The sequence below is a fragment of the Protopterus annectens genome, chromosome 2.part2, assembly GCF_019279795.1.
Source record: "Protopterus annectens isolate FY-2018-M chromosome 2.part2, PAN1.0, whole genome shotgun sequence".
In the NCBI taxonomy this organism is placed as follows: Eukaryota; Metazoa; Chordata; order Ceratodontiformes; family Protopteridae; genus Protopterus; species Protopterus annectens.
This window is the reverse complement of record NC_056730.1, coordinates 851,760,174-851,781,377: the sequence shown is the minus strand read 5'-3', so window position 1 is coordinate 851,781,377 and position 21,204 is coordinate 851,760,174. Positions and strand designations below refer to the sequence as shown.

The 21,204-nt window shown below is 41.7% G+C and overlaps 1 protein-coding gene across 2 annotated transcripts in view; it reads left to right on the top strand.

Annotated features, from left to right (window-relative positions):
• Nucleotides 1-21,204, top strand: part of DAPK1 (death associated protein kinase 1) — a 1,440,273-nt gene that overhangs the window by 1,298,919 nt on the left and 120,150 nt on the right. For both annotated transcript variants that reach the window (XM_044064186.1, XM_044064185.1), the window contains one exon: nt 1,354-1,474. In XM_044064186.1, coding sequence (XP_043920121.1) covers nt 1,354-1,474 — 121 coding nt within the window. The remainder of the gene's footprint in view (nt 1-1,353; nt 1,475-21,204) is intronic.

Below are 21,204 nucleotides of genomic sequence, written 5' to 3'. Positions count from 1 at the left end.
TCAACCAAAGCCTGAGTACCGGCTTTGTCCCAGCTGAGTAGAGGACAGCCACTATCATTCCTTTACATAAAGTGGAGCATTCACCAATCCGGGAAATTATAGACCCATTAGCCTAACTAGCCTGATTTGCAAGGCCATGGAATGCAGTATCATGGATCTCACCAACAGGGACATTGGCAGCCTCCAAACACTCTGCTTTGTCAAGGAGAGGTCATGTCTGTTAAATCTGGTAGCCTTCTTTGAGACAGTCACCAAAGCCATGGACAAGGGGAAGATGGTGCACAGCACCTACCTTGACCTGGCCAAAGCCTTCGACACTATTCCCCACTCAGGCATGATAGATAAACTCTCTCAACTAGGCATCAGTCTGTGTGTTACCAGATGGGTAGCAAACTGGCTCACTGATAGAACCCACCTAATCAAAATAGAGGAGGCCACCTCAAGCAGTAGACCTGTGACAAGCAGCATACCCCAGGGATCGGTCTTGGGGCCTCTGTTATTCAGGATATGCTTCTCTGAGGTGCAGGCCGAAACCAGTGGGCTATGGATGAACATGTTTCCAGATGACTGCAAGTTGGGCGCTGTCATCAATTCCCTAAGTGATTTAGACATCCTTCAGGAGGGTCTCGCCCAAACAAATGACTGGTGCCAGAAACATGGCCTCTAGCTGAATGCCAAAAAATGCAACGTCATCCCCTTTGGGGAGAGTGATGTCCCCACATATTATTACATTAATAACACTCAATCTGGTAAGCATGCAGTCAGATGTGAGGGATTTGGGCACCCAGGTTGATAGCAACCTGACATTTGACCACCATGTTGCTTCCATTGAAGCTTTCTACATAGCCCACCTCATAAGTAAGGGTAATTGACTACAAGTAGTACATTTTTCTGTGAAAGTAATTTCTTTGAGTCTAACAGGATATGTATCTGAACTTTCATACATCAGGATCAGTAGTAGAAGTATAGAAGTCTTTAGCGTGGCAAGTTAATTTTCATTATCTGAGAGTCCGGTATATTTTATTTTCTTCTGGTTAGCATTTGCTGCTGTTTATTTCAATTTCATAGGTGCAACAGAAAGCATCAAAGCAGTTTCTTCAAGGAGTCTGTGTAGGAGTGTATTGCTTTGGAAATATTTTTGAACAGTCAAGGCCAAGTAGAAGTTTATCATTATCACTGATGTACTTATTAACAAATTTAGGGCAGTTATTACACAGACATAGTAATTTCTCCATATCAGAATAGTGTCTTATTCTACTTCGACTAATCTTAAGTCATTAAAAGAGAGCCATTAGCTTACTCATACTTGAAACTGTATTTGTAAATGAAAGTTTTGTGCCATTTTTGTTTCAGGTTTGGAAATGACTTGCACATTTCTGATAAGCTGTTTGTCATAGATGCCGGAGCATCTGGATCCAAAGATATGAAAATGCTTCGAAACCATCTCCAAGAATTAAGGAACCAGATCATCTCAGTAAGTTTTTTTTTTTTTTTTTTTAAATTTACATGAATATCCATGAGATGTCAAGTAAAAAAGCCCTATCTGTTTGTGGAAGATACGCAAGAGAATGCTTTTCACATCACTGCATCTTGTTGATGTGGAGAGTCTGCCTGCACCAACACTGACCCGGTTCATCCTGCTGTCCTGGAGCTAGATGGTGTTACAAAGGTAGGTTAAACAACCAAGGGCTTGCTTTTCTTATTTGGTTGGGGTGAGGAGGAGTTGATGTGTGCATTGAGTCTGCATCAGATTTACTGTAACAGAGGTTGGATTTTAGTCCAGCGTACATGACGATATCCTTCATTGTCACTGTTGCAGTATTCTTTACTCTTGGGATATCCTGCTGAGGATATCTGAATGTTCGGCGAGTATACCAAAGCCTTTATACCTTCTGGGCAGCTTCATCTGAATTTGAGTTGTACACCATTCACTGAGTTGGTTCTTCTACCGAGCCTACTTTCTAAAAACTAGGTGCCTGTTGGGGATCCTTCCTTCCTTTTTCCTCTTTGTAGTTTGTTTTCATGTTATCCAGGAAGAGAAAATGTGAGTGTGATTCCCCATAAAGATAGAAGTGAAAAGTGCCTTTTCTGTTTGGGTTCTACACACAGCTACACACAGTGTGAAAGTTATCAGGTATTTGTTCCCTAAGATACTCTGCAGTCATCTGTCATCCCTCTCTGTTTATTTTGAAAACCAGTGTCTAAAGCTTTTGGCTTAGGGCACCATGGTTGAATATGTCTGCCCTGAAATTCATCCGCTGCTTAAGAAAAAACCCAAGAATGCATGCAGTGATCCTGTTGCTGTCTAGCCTCCACCAGATGTCTCCATCGGGTTGGATGAAGAACCCAAGGACCATCCAGTGATAAAGTCACATGTTCATTGTGTTACCCTGCTGCAGTCATCACACTTGGGTTATCCTGTCGTCAGGCGGTCCCGCAGTAGGCCTGAATTCCAAAGTCTTGGTCCGGCGTCGGTTGCTGTCGCTTCTTCCCTGATGTCAGTGCGCCAGGGGTATATAAGAGGTATCCGACACCATTTTCTTCCGTCTTTCTTGCTGCGCGGTGCTCGAAGCAGAAGCAGTTCGCAGGTGCTGGTCGGCCAACACCTGAGATTTTCGAATCGAATTTCAGTCTGAAGTCTTCAAAAGCTAAGTACCCCATTGGGGAACCGTTTCTTGCCTCAGTCTGATATCAGAAAAAGTTAATAATTGCATTTCTTGTGAGAAGCAAATACCTCATAAAGACTTTCATTCTTATTGTATACCTTGCCTAGGCCCAGACCACGATGTCACTGGTTGTCGGCTTTGTGCTAGGTTCAATAAGCGAACTATAAAGCGACGCTTAGATTTTGCATGACACTACTTCGTTAGAAAATTTAGTTACACTATGCCGTCAGTGCAACCGACTACCGGTGTGCATAAAAAACGCAAAGATAAGGACAGGCAGCCTAGATCCAAGCCAGACTCCGAGGCCTCGGCTGGGCCGGTCGCCGGTTTTCAGTGAGGCGCCTACGCAGCCCCTGACGACCGCAGAATTGGAACCCCAGACCGCTTCAGATTCCCAAACTGAGAGTACTAGGCCGACGCAGGCCTACTCCTCAGGCCCTACCAATAACATTGCAGAAGGAGAAGCTATGGCTGTGGAAACACCTTCGGTTTCAGAAGGTGTCTTCAGGCCGACTTCTCTCACCATTAAATCTTATGCTAAGCTAAAGACTCCACTAAAACCTAAAAATACAGTACTTCAGTGTCAAGTTCAAGGCCCCATGCCTAAGAAACAGATGCTTAAGATGGCTGAAGATTTGATTACTCTGATCAGGGGTTCCCAACCCCCCCCCCAGACAAAAGGCCTAGACAAGAGGAGGATTATGCCTCCTCTGACCAAGTTTCTATTTCCTCAGACTCCTCTGAGGAGCAGGATTACTCCTTTCCCCCTTATGAAGATTCTGATGCTGAAGATTCCATTCCCTCAGCTTCTCCCCCCAAAGACTATTCCTTTGGGGAAACCTTACATACCATGAGCGAATATTTCCACTGAGAAAGTCAGGACTACTACGACTCGAAGAAAAGGCTCCGAGAGTTTCTTTTACTTCCCCAGCACAGACCACTTGCTATCCCTCCAGTTTTATACATTGTGGATGATGTTTACTTAGAATCTAGTCTCAATCCAGATTCTCTTCCTCCTGCTTCAGCCAAACCAGACAGATATTATCGAGTGCCTGACTCACACAAATTCCTTTACAAAAGCCCTGTTGCTGACCCAGAGGCAATCTCCCAGTGTCCCAAAGGGGCCAAAGCTTCTATGGCAAAAAATCCTGTACCCTCTGAAAGGGACTCCAGAGCACTAGATAGGTGGGGGAAAAAGGTTTACACCTCAGCTACTTTAGCCATGAGAGCACTAAATTGTCAATCTCACATGCTGAAATACCAGCAATTCCTAATGTCTCAAATAAAACAAAAGATGAGCACGCACCCTCAACAGTCTTAATTCAAGGAAATGCAGGATCTGTTGCATGCAGCTGAACAGGTGGGCAAACATACTTTACAATGTGGATTTGATTCCTTGGAAGCTTCCTGTAGAGCAGCTGTCACTGGGTCTGTTATACGTAGGCATGCTTGGTTAAAGGAACAAACTCTGCCTGATCATGTTAAAGCAAAGTTACTAGATGCACCCTTACAACAGGATGTCTTATTTGGGGTTAAAGCAGAAGAGGTTTTAAAGAAAATGGAGGATAAGGCAAAAATCTATGCAGACAGTCAAAGATTTCTTACAGGTACAACCCCCACGCTTCAGCATAAATTGGCCAACAAAAAATTGGTCCTTTCCAGCTTCTAACAGACCACAGAGGGGTAAATACAGATACCCAAGGGGCAGAGGTCAAGCACAAATACCTTACAAGCCTCGCCAGTGGGGCACTGCAACACAGAAGGGAGGAGAAGACAGGTCTCAAACTACTAGAAGACAAACACAATGACTTAAACCTCACTTCCTGCCCTGAGGGCATATAGAGCTGTACTTTTTGTGGCGCTTCCCTTTACTATCCCCACTTTTATCTGGCTGCTGCTTGCCCCGACCCTAGAGATACGCTAATACGCTGTAAGTACACTTATTCTCTTACCTGTTACTGGACATATGTGTATTTTGCTCTTGTACTGCTGCCAAACCATTTTTATGTACTTTTCTCCTACATATATCGTAGGTGTTGTTTTTTAACTATATTTTTGATCTTGTACTGCTTCTATACCATTGTCACAGTTTATTACAGCTGAGCGACTGGAATGTTGGTGTTTTTACCGTGTAGGACCTGCTAATAACACCTTGCGGTTGTTACTGGCTAGCGTTTTCCTTGTAGAGTACGCTCTGGCTACATGGCATGCTGTGATTTAGCGTCTCTTTCTGGCTTATTTCTAGTATGCTAGTTTGAGTTGCTCCGGCAATGTTTATTTAACATTAGTTCTACCGAGTAATATATTCAGTGTCCTGACTTCTGCAATTACTCTGCTGGGAGCACTTATACCTGTGTTATAGGACTCACAGCTAGTACGAACAGTAGCTTTTGCCGCCTAACGCTTGCATTGCACTGCATTCCCAACATATCGCTCTCTCTCTTATCAGCTTTAGTTTAGCTCCACTCACTACACCTGGCGCTCAGATTGCTAGTTTTAATATGTTATTATCACTAGACGTTGCTCTATCTTGTTGGGATTGTTAGTGTTTCAGTAGTACATTTTAGCGTTCTTTTTTAATCAGCGTTAGTTAGCTCCACTCACTACAGCTGGCGCTCAGACTGCTATTTTAATATGTAATTATCACTAGACGTCGCTCTATCTCGTGGGATGGTTAGTGTTTTGTAGTACATTTTAGCGTTGTTTTTTACACTGGTTAGTGTTCTGTAGTACATTTTAGCGTTGTTTTTTAACTGGTAGAGGATTCCTCTGATAGCGTTTACTTTGCTGGTGGGTCCTAGCACGTGGTCAGCATTGCGCAGATAGTAAAACGATCTATTTGGCTCTATCCAATTACTCTACATACATCTACATACACTCTTCCCTTGTTCATAAAGGGCAAGGCTGAGTGATTATTTAGTATGTACATGTTATTGTATTTTGTATTTTTACCTTAGTATGTTGTATATGTACTTGACGATAACTTGACATGTTTTAGAGTCTATTTTTTGATGCTAGATTGATGTTCTTCTTCTTTTCTTAGAGTTTTTTGATTTAATACAATTCTAAAGGTGACTATAGCCTTGTATTTGCTACCTGTGTATTAATATACTTTACTAAGGTCTATTGCCAGTTTGTTTTTGCTCATCTGAAGGAATTAGCCTACTCTTACTGCCAGTTAGTCTAACTGTATAATATGTGTTTTTGCAAAGAACTGTCGTATTGTGAATGTGTATACTTAGATCTGTCTTTACTGGAACTGTAATCCCTTTTTAATTCCCTCCTTCTACTCTTTTTTCCCCCTAGCAATCTCTCCTGAACATTTATTAAGGGACTTGCCTGCTCCTAAGGACCCCTGAACCACCTCAAGCCTTACCTAAGTGACCATCCACTATCTTGTGCTGCCCTGTGCTCCCACCTGGTTGTACTGAAGTTGCTAAGTATGTTATTACACCTGACCCATTTTTGAAGGTGTATATGTATATTTCAGACTGTAATTACACCTTTTTAGTCTTGTTATTTGCCTCTGGGTCTTGTAAGCCAGCAGCCAGTCCCCCCTCCCTCCCTCCCTCCCTTAATTCAGCCTTCTGCATGCTCTATCCCTTGCTACCTACCGTTTCTTTCTCACCTGTGGTTACTTCTCCTTGGCTACCTGCCACGTCTTCCATTTTTTGCCCACTTGGTACCAGTGATCACTAGGCTTGGTGCCTTTAATCCTTCCCCTATCCTCTTTCAGTCTCTGCTCATAGATCTTACTTTCTCTTCTCTTCATTTGGAGCCTACTTAGCCTACTTTCTCCCCCTCTTGATCTCACTTTCTGCTTCTATACTTCACCCTCTTTTCACTTTACTACCTTGACTTTTAGTGCCCCATACCAGCTACTCACTTGCTTCACTATCTTTCCCTGTGTCCTGCTGCTCACAGATTGTCTCCACTCACTCTGTCTTTACTTGTGGCCCCGCTTCGCTCCCCACCCTACCCCCATATCCCACCCACCCCTGGAGGTCCTAGACTTATACCTCACTAACCACTCCCCCTATTTCTCTCAACCAATCCCCAACCTTCTCACAACTTACCTCAACTCCCTACATAGTTAATTCTGATCTGCATTCCACTTTTCAAACTCCACCCAACTCCAAAGACTATCTCTACTTCAAATTCCCTTTCCCACTCCTTACCTATTTTAACTCCTTCTCTGTCTTCCCACAACTTTACTGCACCTCTCCTCTTGCCCTAGCCATACTCTGTATTCCTATTCCATGCTACCTGCCTTTTAACTATAACTTCACCATTTCCTGTTGCTAGTCTCCTTTTTTCTCCCTTCAACTGAAAATCTTTCACTGTAACTCAGCTTATCCCTACTTACTCTTAATCTGACATTCTATCACAAGCTATATTCTCTAGCTTCTTACCTACCACTATGTCTCCTCTACTCAAATCCTTTTTCACATATATCACACTATTCACCATTGCTATAACCACCCTAACATTACCTTATTATGTCACCTTCTTTGAAAATATCTCCTTACATAAACACAATTTTCACCTCCAACAAACTTTACCAACCTCTTCTATCAACACACACTATCACAGCAACATAACCTGTTCCTCCACCTATCTACTACCAAAATTCCACAGAAAAACTCATATATCTTTTTACTTAAACAAAACATATCATTATAACTCAACTAAAAATCCTAAATTCCACTTAGATTCTCAGCATAATCTCCTCCTACATGGAGATGTTCATCCTAACCCTGGTCCCAATACTAATTCTAACTTCAATCTAAACAATATTACTTCTCCAACTCCATTGCCATGTACTAAAACTAATTCTAACTTCAATCTAAACAATATTACTTCTCCAACTCCATTGCCATGTACTAAAACTAATTCTAACTTCAATCTAAACAATATTACTTCTCCAACTCCATTTCCATGTACTAAAACAGCCAACTCCCTTCTAATTGCTCACCTTAATATTAGAAGTATAAATAACAAAACTCACCACCTTCATGCACTCTTGCACCTACACTCATTCGACATTCTATGTCTTACAGAAACCTGGCTAAAACCCTCTACTCCAGACCATGAAATCACCCCACCAGGCTATAATATTCTTAGAAGTGACCGTATAAAGAAGAAAGGAGGAGGCGTTGCCATTATCTATAAATCTAATCTCAAAGTCACACCCTATAATGAACTTCCCTCACTAGACTCCAAAACCGAAATACTGTCTATCAAACTTCAAATTAACAACAACAAATCAATATATCTAATCTGTATGTACATTCCCCCAGGAAATAATATCCATATTCTAGAAAACTTACTTAGTTCACTCTCTAATCAGCTACCCCAGGAAACTATTATCCTTGGGGACTTTAACATTGACTGGATAACCTGTTCATCCCAGCACCCTACTAGTCATATAAACCTCTATGGGTTCTCACAATTAATTACCTCTCCAACTAGAATCCATAAACCGAAAAAAAAAGAAACTACTCTTGACTGGATCCTTACAAATAACCATACTAACATTTACACCCCAGGAACACTTCCCGATAATATTAGTGACCATATGCTCACTTATGTTAGTAGACAAAAATTGCATATCCCAATTACCCATAACATCAAGATATCCTGCTCTAATAAATCCTTCAACCCAGACAACTTTCTGACAGAATTGAAAGCATGTGACTGGTCCCCACTGACTAGCCTTGAACTAAATGAAGCAGTGTCCTACTTTAATACTCACTTTCTATTATCCTTAATGATCATGCTCCCATTCGCTCTACTAGAATAAAATCTAAATCAGCACCTTGGCTCACTAAACAAACTAAGCAAAAAATGCACCTAAGGAATAAAATCTGGGCTAAATGGAGAGCTACTAAAAGTATATCAGATCACCTACTCTTCAAACAGTTAAGAAATGCTACTAAAAAGACTCTTAAAGACAAAAAGGAATATTATCTCCACCTTCAACAAACAAATCAACACACCCTTCAAAAATTCTGGTCAGGTATTAACAAACTTCTTAAACCAGGACATTCTACTACTCCTACCCCATCTGGCTTTGACCTCGACAATTCCTCCCAGATCCCAGATTCCTTTAACAAGTATTTTACAGAAACCATTCAAGCCCTAGCGAATTCATTACCCACATCTACTACTAGCTGCCCTAATACCTCCAAAGCCTCAACTGATACCTTTCACATTCAACCTGTTGCTACATCTCTTATTTATAAGCTTCTCAAAAAACTTAAACCTTGCACCCCATCTGCTGACCAACTTCCATCAGAATACCGACAAATTGCCGCTGAAGCCATAGACTATCCCATATCCATACTTATTAACAGAACTATCTCTGAAGGAAAAATTCCTTCCATATGGAAAATATCTCATATAATTCCTCTACACAAAGGGGGCTCCTCTACTGAACTCTCAAACTTTAAGCCCTATTGCCTTACTCTCCCCATTAGCTAAGATTATGGAAAGATGTATACACAAACAACTTCTTAACTACCTTCTGCAAAACAATCTTCTAGCTAATTGTCAACATGGCTTTAGACCTTCTCACAGCACCACAACTGCCCTCCTTTCCTTCTCTGACGCTATAAATAATAATAGGAACAAAAACCTTTTCTCATCAGCACTATTCCTAGACCTGTCAAAAGCCTTTGATATGGTTAATCATAATATTCTCCTTGACAAACTACATCACTATTCTCTTGGTTCACAAGCTCTTCAATGGTTTAGGAGTTATCTCCAAAACAGGCAACAAGCAGTGCTATGGGATAACAACCTTTCTTCCTTACTCCCAGTAAACATTGGGGTTCCACAAGGCTCAATCTTAGGTCCCCTTCTTTTTTCTTTATTTATCAATGACCTGCACTTGAACATCCCCAAGCCATCTGTATTCAATATGCTGATGACTCAACTCTAATCTGCGCTACTAATAATGTTTCCTCCCTCCAGTCCCTTACCCAAGCAGTCTTCCATAACGTGAGAGATGGTTTATGGAACACTCCCTCCTTCTCAATGCCAAAAACAAAACTTCTTCTCTTTACTCCTACACACAAATCTCCAACTCCTTTCTTCACTATCTCCTCAAATAATGCAACCTGTATTAACCCAGATATGACCACTCGCCTGTTAGGTGTTACTATTGACAACCATCTTAATTTTGATGACCATATTAACAATACCATTAAATCAGTTAACAAAAGATAGGTTCTCTCTACAGAATTAAACCCTTTCTTACCCCTGCAGCCAGAAAACCTTGGCCCAGACCCATCTGATCTCTACCCTTTCTATGCCTCTGCTATATATACAAACTTATCTAAATCCAACCTTACCAAACTATCCACCTGTTACAATAGTATAACTAGATTCATTACTGCTAACCCCTTCAGAACTCATCACTGTCACAACCTCAAGCAACTAGACTGGTTAGAGCTAAATAACCACATACTCTATCAACAGCTACTTATCACTCATAAGTCTCTTTTCTACCCTGATGCTACCCCTAGCCTCAAAAAACTAATTTCACCATATAAAAACCTATCCACACTACGCTCTGCTAATAAACTCCTGGTGGCCTTAAATAAATCATATAATAAAGCTGGGGATGCATTATTCTCTAACTCTGTCGGGAAATTCTGGAATCAACTCCCTTATGAAATAACTAACCTTGACTCTACATCCCACTTCAAAAGACACATCAAAGAATATCTAAAATCCCGGTGGTTATGCCCTTGTGCTAACCCTGACTGAAATGATTTATTTCCCTAGTTCCCCCCTCTCCCCTTACGGGTCCTCGAATAATAGGTTTAATTATTGACTGTTTTATCCTTGATACTGACTCTACCTTAGCATTCTAGTTTACTGTCACATATGTTTTTCCGACCTGTGTACTGCGTATCTATCTTTTATTTAATCTAACTTTAGTATATTCGATATCACGTATTTTACTTTTATCTGACTTTTTCTCTATTGACATACTTTTGTCAGTGTTAGTTTTTCGTAAATTGCTATATAAGTCTACACTGGTACTTTTGTATTATGTTTATTTTGGTCTTTTGTAATAATTGTATTACTTCGTGCATTTGGAGCTTTTCTCCCCGGGCCTCTACTGAAAACGGATATATGTCCAGTAAGACTAGCCCGGTCAACAAATGTAAAATAAAATGTAAAATAAAAAAATAATAATAAACCTCAAACGGCCAAGCAAAGCTCTCTTGGCAGCTCCCTTGGGAGGAAAATTAGCACTTTTTGCAGACAACTGGCACATCATCACAAAGGACAAATGAGTCCTAGACATTATCTCACAAGGATACAGATTCCATTTCCACACCATGCCAAACCAGCCACAAAATCAATGGGCAGAGGCACAAAAACAAATTACAGCTCTCATGGACATGAGAGCCATTCAATTGGTACCTACTCAGGAGCAAGGCCAAGGATTTTACTCAAAGCTCTTTCTAGTCCCCAGAAAGGACAATGCTTGGAGACCCATTCTGGACCTTTCAATTCTAAATACCTTCTTGCAAGCACCCAAATTCAAGATGCTAACACTACAGCAGCTTCTTCCCATGTTGGGCAAGAAAGCTTGGCTGGTAACGATGGACCTCAAGGAGGCATACCTGCATGTCCCTATCAGACAAAATTGCAGAAGATACCTCTGTTTCATTGCAGATTCAACCCATTACCAATTCCCTGCACTGCCCTTTGGCTTATCTACTACGCCCAGGGTTTTCACAAAATGCCTGGCACCAGTAATTACATACTGCAGACAAAGAGGAATTCAAATATACCCATATCTGGACGACTGCCTCATCCAAGCAGAAAGCAAAGACATTCTCTTACAACATCTGGCTTTTGTAAAACACCTGCTAAGTTGCCTAGGGTACACAGTAAACGAAAAGAAATCAAAACTATTGCCCTCACAAAATATGACATTCCTGGGTGCCAGCTTGAATACAACGGCCCAGATGGCTTATCTGACACCAGACAAACAGCTACAGCTAACTCAATACTTCAAAATAATGGCAACAAAGACGCAACTCCCTGCAAGAAAAATTCTGCAGGCCTTGGGCTTCATGGCATCTTGCATACTACTTATACCATTTGCAGAAATGCATATGAGGAAATTACAATGGTACCTGTAAAGCATATGGACTCAACACAGCCACAGCTTGGAAACTATGATACCTCTCATTCCCTGCCTTCAACAGGAGTTTCTATGGTGGTCACAGGCGTGTCACCTCAACAAGGGCCAGCCATTCACCTTACCCCCAGCCAGGCAAACTGTGACAACAGATGCATCGGACTATGCCTGGGGGGCACACATGGCAGGACGGTGCGTTCAAGGCATATGGACTGCAGATCAAAGAAATCTGCACATCAATCAAAAAGAAATGCTAGCTGTACAGAATGCTCTGACAGCCTTCAAGGACCTCTTACACCCAGGACAGCTCATAATAAGGACAGACAACACGACAGTAATGTGGTACATAAACAAGCAAGGAGGTACACACTCCTACCCTCTGTGCAGGCAAGCAATGACCTTGTGGAACACAGCACTGGCTTACCAAGTTCAATTACAAGCACAATTCCTGCCAGGAAAAAAGAACACATTGGCAGACGACCTAAGCAGGAACATCATGGATCCCCACGAGTGGAAACTGGATCCACAATATTTGCAATGATAACTCAAAAATGGGGACGCCCAGACATAGACCTGTTTGCCAACCTCCAAAACTATCAGCTATCAAAATTTTGCACAAGAATATTTCACCAACAAGCTTGGAAAGTGGACGCACTCTCATTCAGTTGGAAAATGCTGACAGTATATGCCTTTCCTCCATTGCCCTTTCTCACAAAGGTGCTGCTGAAAGTGAGGATGGAGAGACCACGAATGATACTCATTGCCCCGGACTGGCCACGCCAGCACTGGTACCCACTACTAAAGAACATGGCCCACGGCCCACCATGGATTTTACCACAAATTCCTCATCTGCTCACACAGCAAGACAGTCAGATTCTACACAGCCAGCTCAAAACCTTAAATTTGGCTGCATGGCACATCACCTAAGCAACCAGCCAGCTCATCTTTCACAAGCTGTTATGAATGTCATTCTGGAGGCCAGGAGGCCCAGCACCAGGAAAGCCTACTCAGACAAATGGAAAAGATTTTGCGCCTGGAACCAAGCTAAAGGCCAAAATACCCTTGAACCGGATATGCCTCAGATTCTACAATACTTGACTGAGCTGTTACACAAAGGACTTTCCTTTTCATCTATTAAAATCCACACCTCAGTTATTTCAGTTCACTACAACACGGATCCTCCCTTATTTTCACATCCACTTCTAAGGCAATACCTCAGAGGGGCCAAAAACATTAGGCCTCCCAGAAGAGCACCAACACCAACTTGGGACCTCAACTTTGTTCTGGAAAAACTTACGCTGCCACCTTTTGAGCCAGCTTTCTCAACTGATTTAAAGTTTATATCATGGAAGACTGCCCTGCTGCTAGCAGTTACTTCAGTCAGAAGAGTTTCAGAGCTTCAGGCACTAATGGCAGTAGAGCCTTTCCTCATTTTTCATCAAGACAGAGTTTCCCTACTAACTAATCCCTCCTTTATGCCAAAGGTGGTATCCAGTGTGGCTCTAAATCAAACCATCCATTTACCCACCTTCTTCCAAAATCCACAGAACAAAGGAGAAAGACTCCTGCACTCCTTGGACATTCACAGGCAACTACGTTACTACTTGGATAAGACTAAGGTTTTCAGAAAATCTGACCAGCTTTTAGTATCCTATGCTACAGCATCACAAGGAAAGGCTATCTCAAAACAGACCATTTCAAAATGGATAGGACATTGCATACATTTTTGCTACACCCATCATGGAAAACCAGTTCCTGCTAGCATAAGGCCCCACTCCACCAGGGCAGCAGCTACATCTACAGCCTTCCTCATGGGGGTGCCAACCAAGGATATTCTGGAAGCTGCAACTTGGAGTTCAGTACACACCTTCACCAAACACTATCACTTACCACTTTACTCTAAGACTAGAGCTGGCTTCGCCACTGCAGTTTTGCAGGGCCTTCTAGCCACCTCTAACCCTGTTTGACTCCTTAGCTTTGGGATTCAACCCAAGTGTGATGACTGCAGCAGGGTAACACGATGAACATAGTACAGTTTTGTACCTAACATAAATGTAGATGTTCGAGTGTATACCCTGCTGCAGTCCAGGTTACCCTCCCTCCATCCCATCTGACCTTTCAATACCTTCAAATCTGATACAACCTTTGTGGTGTATTTTCTTATAGCTGGAGGGATGTTTTGTTTGTGCTAAACCTTTACCATTGGTACTATCTACTGACCACCTTTTAGGGGGGCACCTGACATCTGGGGCAAGAAAAACTGAAGAAAATGGCGTTGGATGCCTCTTATATACCCATGGCGCACTGATGTCAGGGAAGAAGCGACAGCAACCGACGCCGGACCAAGATTTTGGAATTCAGGCCAACTGCGGGACCGCCTGACGACAGGATAACCCAAGTGTGATGACTGCAGCAGGGTATACACTCGAACATCTACATTTATGGTAGGTACAAAACTGTACTTTCCTTCTGCTTCAATCCAGTTGGAGGCGGACATGGAGCTGTCTACCCATACATCCTCCAAGGCTGTGCATACGTATTGTGCATATGTAGAAAGGGGGCCACAAATTATCATATCTTAAGGGCCTAGGGAGATTCCACAAATATTAGTTAGGGAAGAGGTGCCCTGGTACCATCATCAAATCTAGGCAAGGATCTGAACCTCCTAGATTTGTTAAAGCAGATGTTCCATTAAAAAAGAAGCAAAAAAAAAAAAACAAACAAACATGACTTCTGTGGCTAGGGACCCTCAAAGAGAGTGGACCAACTTTGCTCGGGGGCTGTTCAATGCCCTTATGGCCCTGAAACCCCCACAAGGGATGTCTGTCCTTGCATCTGATCCCTGGTCTTCCATTGCTTCTACAAGTTCTAGGGATTCTGATTCTTCAGATAAAGAGCTTGATTCTGGTGAAGAATCCTTGGTTTATTCCTCCCAGTTCCACTCTCCTCTTGCCTTGGGGTCTGATGAAGAAAATTCACTGTACTTTGATTGTCCTTTTGAAGAATTATCTTTTAAAGGTACAATGGTCCACATGGTGGAACACTTTATGTGGGACTGTGTCAAATTTCTGAGGTTCAAAAGTAAAATTATGAGCTCTTGCTAATGGACTCACCCAGAGACTTCTGCAGTCCTTCCTCTTTTAGCTGCCCACGTGAATACATTTTTCAGCAGCTTCTTAAGATCTTTCCTCTCAGCATCCTGCTCCTAAGAAGCCAGACATATTTTATAAAGTCCATGAGGATCATAAGTACTTGTATAAAAGTCCTTCATCTGATCCTGCTGCTGTTTCCATGTCCACAGAGAAGCCACTCAGACTGCTGCCCTCTTCCAAGCTTTTATCTTCTGACAAGGACAAACGTGTTGTTGAGTAGTATGGAGAAAAAGTGTATACTCCTGCTACTTTGGCCTTTAATTGTCAGTCCCACATGACTAAATATATTCTGGCTCTTCTCTTCCAGCTTGGTAGAATTTTGACTGATATGCCTGATTCAGACAGTAAGACTTCAGCTCTTTCGTTGTTGAGTTCTACCTCTCAGATGGCTCCCTATTCCATTGAATGCAGTTATGATGCTACTGATGCCTTTTGTTGGGCAATTGCATCTTGCTCTGTCATGAGGAGATACTCTTGAGTGCATCTTCAAGCCTTACATGAAGACATTAAGGCCAGACGTTTAAATTCCTCACCACCACCACCATTAGACAACCAGATTTTTTTTGGTGCTGCTGATACAGAATTATTTAAAACTCTTCAGGATAAGGGTAAGGTTATGCAGGACCTGAAGCAAATCTTTGCTTTCCCTGTCCCTAAGTTCCAGAGGAATTACCCATATAAACCTTTTTTTTGTTGATAGGCAGTCTAGACAGCCTGCTAGGAGCAATTGGGTTCCTAAGCAAATTTTCCTAGACAAGCTCACTTAGAGTTCTAGGGGCCAAAAACCTTCTTTTCCTGACAAATCTGGCTGTATCTGATGTCCAGCCTCCCTTCTTCCTCAACCAGATTCCTCTGGCCCTCAGGCTGACTCTTTATTTTTGTATTTTTCAACAGATAACCACAGATGCCTAGGTAATCTGCATTATCCAAAATGGTTGTTTTATGGCTTGGAAGTTCCTTCCTCCATTCTGTGACCTTCCTCAACCCCCTCCTTGCCAGCTCCCTCATTTTCCTTTGGTTGTGTGGGATTTGGTGGAACAGGGAACCATCCAACCTGTCCCCCTGTCCTAGCAGGGAATGGGCTTTTATTCCAGAATGTTTCTGGTTCCTAGGAAGGAGGTGTCATTGAAGCCCATTCTAGACCTGTCTTTTCTCAACACCTTTCTCAGTATCCCTTCTATCAGGATGTTGTCTGTTCATACACTTCCCTCTGTTGCTTCCTCAAGCCTTTCTGGCATCTCTGGATTTAAAAGATACTTACTTCCATATTTCTCCTCACCCTGTCTTAGGAAGATTTTATGTTTTTCTTTTTTTTCCTCTCATTAATCGGTTCTCTGCATTACCTTTTGGTCTTTCTACAGCCCCAAGGATTTTTACCAAATGTCTGACCCCTGTGATAGCTTTCTGAAGACTTAAGAGAATTCAAATATTCCTTTATTTGAACAACATTTTAATTCAAGCCCCCTCTCAGCAACTCCTGCTTCAGAATCTGTAGTTCACTATGCTACTTCTGCACAGTGTAGGGTTCACCCTCATCCTGAAAAAGTCTGTACTGACTTCATCTCAAAACCAGGTGTTTTTGGGTTGCAGTATTCAGACCATTCCAATGTTGGCTTGTCTCCCATCTCACAAGGTCCTCTCTTTGAATGTTTATTTCCAGACTCCTCTTCTACTTTCAGTACTTACTGCAAAGGAATTTCTCTGAACTCTGGTGCACATGGCATCTACCATTCCCGTGGTTCCTTTTACTAAACTCCACTTAAGGATATTTCAGTGGTATCTCAAGATGATTTGGCTCCAGCACTGCCACCCTCTAGAGCATCTGGTCCCTCCTTTGCCTTGTCTCAAGTTCAAGCTTCACTGGTAGATTTACCGGATTTCCCTGAATTCAGGTTTGCCTTTTCAGGTTCCTCTCCCTACTCAGGAGCTGTACATGGATGCTTCCAATCATGGTTGGGGAGCCTTCTCCAACAACATAAAAGTCCATGGTGTTTAGTCTCGTCATCAACTGACAGACCATATCTACATCAAGGAGATGAGGGCTGTTCTTCTAGCTCTCCCGGCCTTTCATTCCCTATGAGTTACAGGTCCTCTAAAGGTTTTTATGGGCAATATCATAGTTGTGTGGGTAGATCAACGAGCAAGGGGGCTACAAAATCTTACCTGTTTTGCAGGCTGGCTCTACAGGCTTTGATTTTGCACTCTTTTGAAGGAGTCCAGGACAAATCCTCATGAATGGATGATTCACAGGGAAGGGTTTCAGGGCATTACATCAGTGGAGTACTCCTCAGGTATATCTTTTTTCCTCCCCTCTGAACAGAGAACTCCCACAGTTCTTTTCCAGAGTGCCAAGTCATCTGGCTTGGAAAGTGAACACCATATCTTTTTCTTGGAATTGGAGGTTTCTACCTTCTTCTTCTGCTACTAAAGGTTCTGCTCATGATCATGTGGGACACGCCCAGAATCTTGCTGGTGACTCCCTTTTGACCCAGACAGCACTAGCTCCCCATTCTGCTTCACCTGGTCAGGGACAATTATCACAAGTTACTTCACAGAATGGGTCTTCTCACACAAGACAAGGGATCTCTCATGCACCCTTATTTGTCCATCCTTCACTTGACACCTTGAATTATAGGGTTTTGATTCCTTTTGGGCACCAATTTTCTGAGGGCATGCTTCAGGTTTTGCAGGAGGCCAGAACATCCACTACTAGAAAATCATATGTGACTAAATGGAAAAGATTTTGTATTTGGTGCCTAAGGCATGATCTAGGCACTTTTTATGTTTGTGGGGGTCCTACTGTCCTTTCTTATTTGTGTGAATTGCTCAATTCTGGTTTGGCATATTCATCTGTTAAAGTTCACCTAGCCATTTTAGCTCATCTGCCACTGAATCCACCTTTGGCTTCTAGTTTTGAAGTCAAACAATTTTTAAAAGATGTCCTTCATATCCAGATCCAAGAAAGCCTATTCCTCCTTGAGACCTTAATTTTTTTCTCAAGAGGTTCACTGAGTTCCATTTTGAGCTTGAATTTTCTTCATCCCTACAACATTGTACTGTATTGTTAGTGTCTCTTATTTCTACCAGGAGGGTCTGTGAACTTCAAGTATGCATGGTGGTTCCGCTTTATTTTTTCATAAGGGCAGGGTGTCTCTTCAATACCAGTCCTTCTTTTAAGCCCAGGGTGGTTGATTTGTCCTTGAGTCAGTCCATTCATCTTCCTTCTTTCTTCCCTTCTCCACAGAATATTAGTAAAAGGGTTCTTCATACCTTGGATTTACATAGACACCTCTGATATTGCCTGGACAAGACAAAGAATATCAGGAAGTCTGAGCAACTTTTTGTTTTCTTTCATGCCAGGAAATTGGGTTTGGTGGTGTCTAAGCAAACCACCTCTTCCTGGATTTCTATGGCCATTTCATTTTGCTGTTCTTTTCATGACAAGCAGCTTTCCTCTTTTGTTCATACGCATTGTACCAGGGCAGTGGTCGTCTCTTCTTCTGGTGCTTTTTTCAAGGGTCTGGATACTAGATCCATTTGGAAGCTGCAACACTGTCTTCTGTTCACACTTTTTACCAAACTTTACAAGTTGGATGTTATTTCCAGAGCTAGGGCAGATTTTCCCAAGGCCATCCTTCATGGCTTTGTTTAGGGCTGTTCTATGCCTTCCTTCTCCCATGCTTTCCAGTAATTTTTGTACTCTTCCAAGAGTAAGGAATACTGCAGCAGTCATAAGGAAAAACAGGAAAAACATAATACAGTTGTGTAAGATCTTACCATAACAGTAGATGTCCTACTTCTCACTGTTGCAGTATTCTGTCCCTCCCTACTATCCCCGTTACTTTTTGTTGCCCCCATCTGACTGAGGGATCTTTCTTGCAACTTTTTCTTTTTCTTCTTCCCTGCCTGGATGTACACATTATTGCCTTTCTCTGAGGTTGCTCTCATTCTTGTGGGGCACTTCATTTGTGAGGATTAGGTGATCATACACACATATGTACCTTGCTTTGCATGTAGGACATACATCTGACATACTACTGGAAGGTATAAAGGCTTTGGTATACTGACTGGATGTTCGTTTATCCTCGGCAGGATATCCCAAGACTAAAGAATACTGCCAACAGTGAGAAATTGAACATCTACTCTTATGGTAAAATATTACACAACTGGACTTTTCAGCAATTTGAGATCTGTATGGTAAAATATTACACAGCCACATTTTTCAGCAATTTGAGAGCTGTATGCCTGTCAAGCAGGAGACTCTGCAGTAGCTGGGAACAACATTCAGAGAGTGGAATATGTCAGTACAAAAAAAAAACAGCCTTCATGCTGTGCAATGGCCAGTGCTGCTGAATATTGCCAGCTCTTTCCCTGTCGTGGTATACTTTGAATGTGTTATATGGTAGCAGGTGAGGAATAATTGCTCCACGGTTTGTTCTGGTGGCTTGGCTTAAGTTTAGTAGGAGGTACATGGGAGCAAAAAGACATATCAGTATTTTTCTTTCATTTGTCTGTCTTTTATGGTTTTATTTTAATGTATTATTTTTGAACAGGATGGGATCCCCAGCATACTGGTCAACTGCTTAGCACAAGAAATCTGGACAAAGCCTAAAATAATAGGGGGGGGCAGAGGTTCAAAAATAGGGACAGAGTTTAAGTGTTGCTCTTTTAAACATAAGAAACATAAGAAAGTTGTTAGCATAACAGGTTAGCATGTATTTTTCTGAAGAATATGGAGTCTGAAACTCAAGTGTCTGGCACCATTTAATGACTTCACTCTTTAGTGATTTGCCAGAAAACAAATTCTATGAGGACCTGACCAAAAATATGAAGCAAAATCTGGACACTACAAAAATATGGACAGTTGAGAGGTGTGATTTGCCCAATAGCTAGGGAAAAAATGGAAGATTTTTTATGAATGTGTTTTTAATCTTACTGTACTGTGACTGCATTTTCTTTGACAAAGGCACATGACAGAGACTCCTGTATGTGATTAATGTCCCTAATTTATGTGTGTAACGTCTAACATCAGCCAGTCTGTTATTTGACACTTATGGAACAGCTCTCTCCTCTGTCAAGTTATTACATTACCAAAACAAAATGTCTGTCTTTCAACATATGCTTGCATTCTGAGAAGATTGTCCTGTTTCTTACTATACTTCCTCTCTTATATTGAAGATTTAAGGAATGCTAATACTCTGCCAAGATGTCAGTTGTCTCTCATGTGTTACTGTTCGAGTGTCACCTCTTATCAGTGTCCCTGATGAAGTAATGAGGAATCATGATACTGTCTACTTGGTTCTGCAACAGTTATTATGAGGAGCTCCATTGATGATAGCTAGTTATGAATTTTCTAGATGTAATGGGATTCCAGAGAAGACTATGTAACTGATGCAACCTGAGAAGGTGAGAAGTCGTAGGCAGAGTTAGAGAAGTGCTCATCTGAGCTGCACTGCAACCCAATACTAGCCAGCATACACATTTTAGGAACATTTATTTGAATTGTTAAATCTTAGGTTCATAAGTAAGTTACTAGGCAGTCAGTCTGCAGATTAAAGGTGGCAAGTGTGCAACTCTGTTTGACATGTAGTAGACGTTTTTTCCAGAGACTGGGGATACATTGGGATATGAATCTATCATGCCATGGCTTATTTCTTTCTGTTAACAAAGGTTTAGTTCCTTTAACCAGATATTTGAGGTACAATTTGTTCTGCAAAGGAATAGGTCAAAGAGGGTTGGATCTTTCATAGCTTGAAAGACTATATATACTGATCTACACGGAGGAGTTTATGAAAGACAGCATACAGAATAAGGTTGCCAGTCTGTCCTGATAACTAAGATGTTTGAGGCCACTGATTTCTTTAATTATGAATCTCTGAGGCTTCTCAAGTTGAGTGATATGTTCAGAGAAATATATGCTAAAAAGTGCATTATATTCATTAATAGATGAGGTAAGAATAAGTGATAATTCAATAAAGGTGTTTGAAAAAAAAAGATACAAGTAAAGGGGGAATTAAGACATCTTTGGCTCTAGAGGAGATACTTTTGGAAATTAGATGAGCTAGATTGAATTCTTTCCAACCACCTGATAAAACGTGATGGGCAAATGGTAAGGGATTTTTTGGCAATAATGCCTAGATCCCTTGTAAGTGTTTCATTGGAGGGGTGCGTCACCTGTATGGTATGTGAAAACGTTTTGTTCATCACAATGAGCTGTACT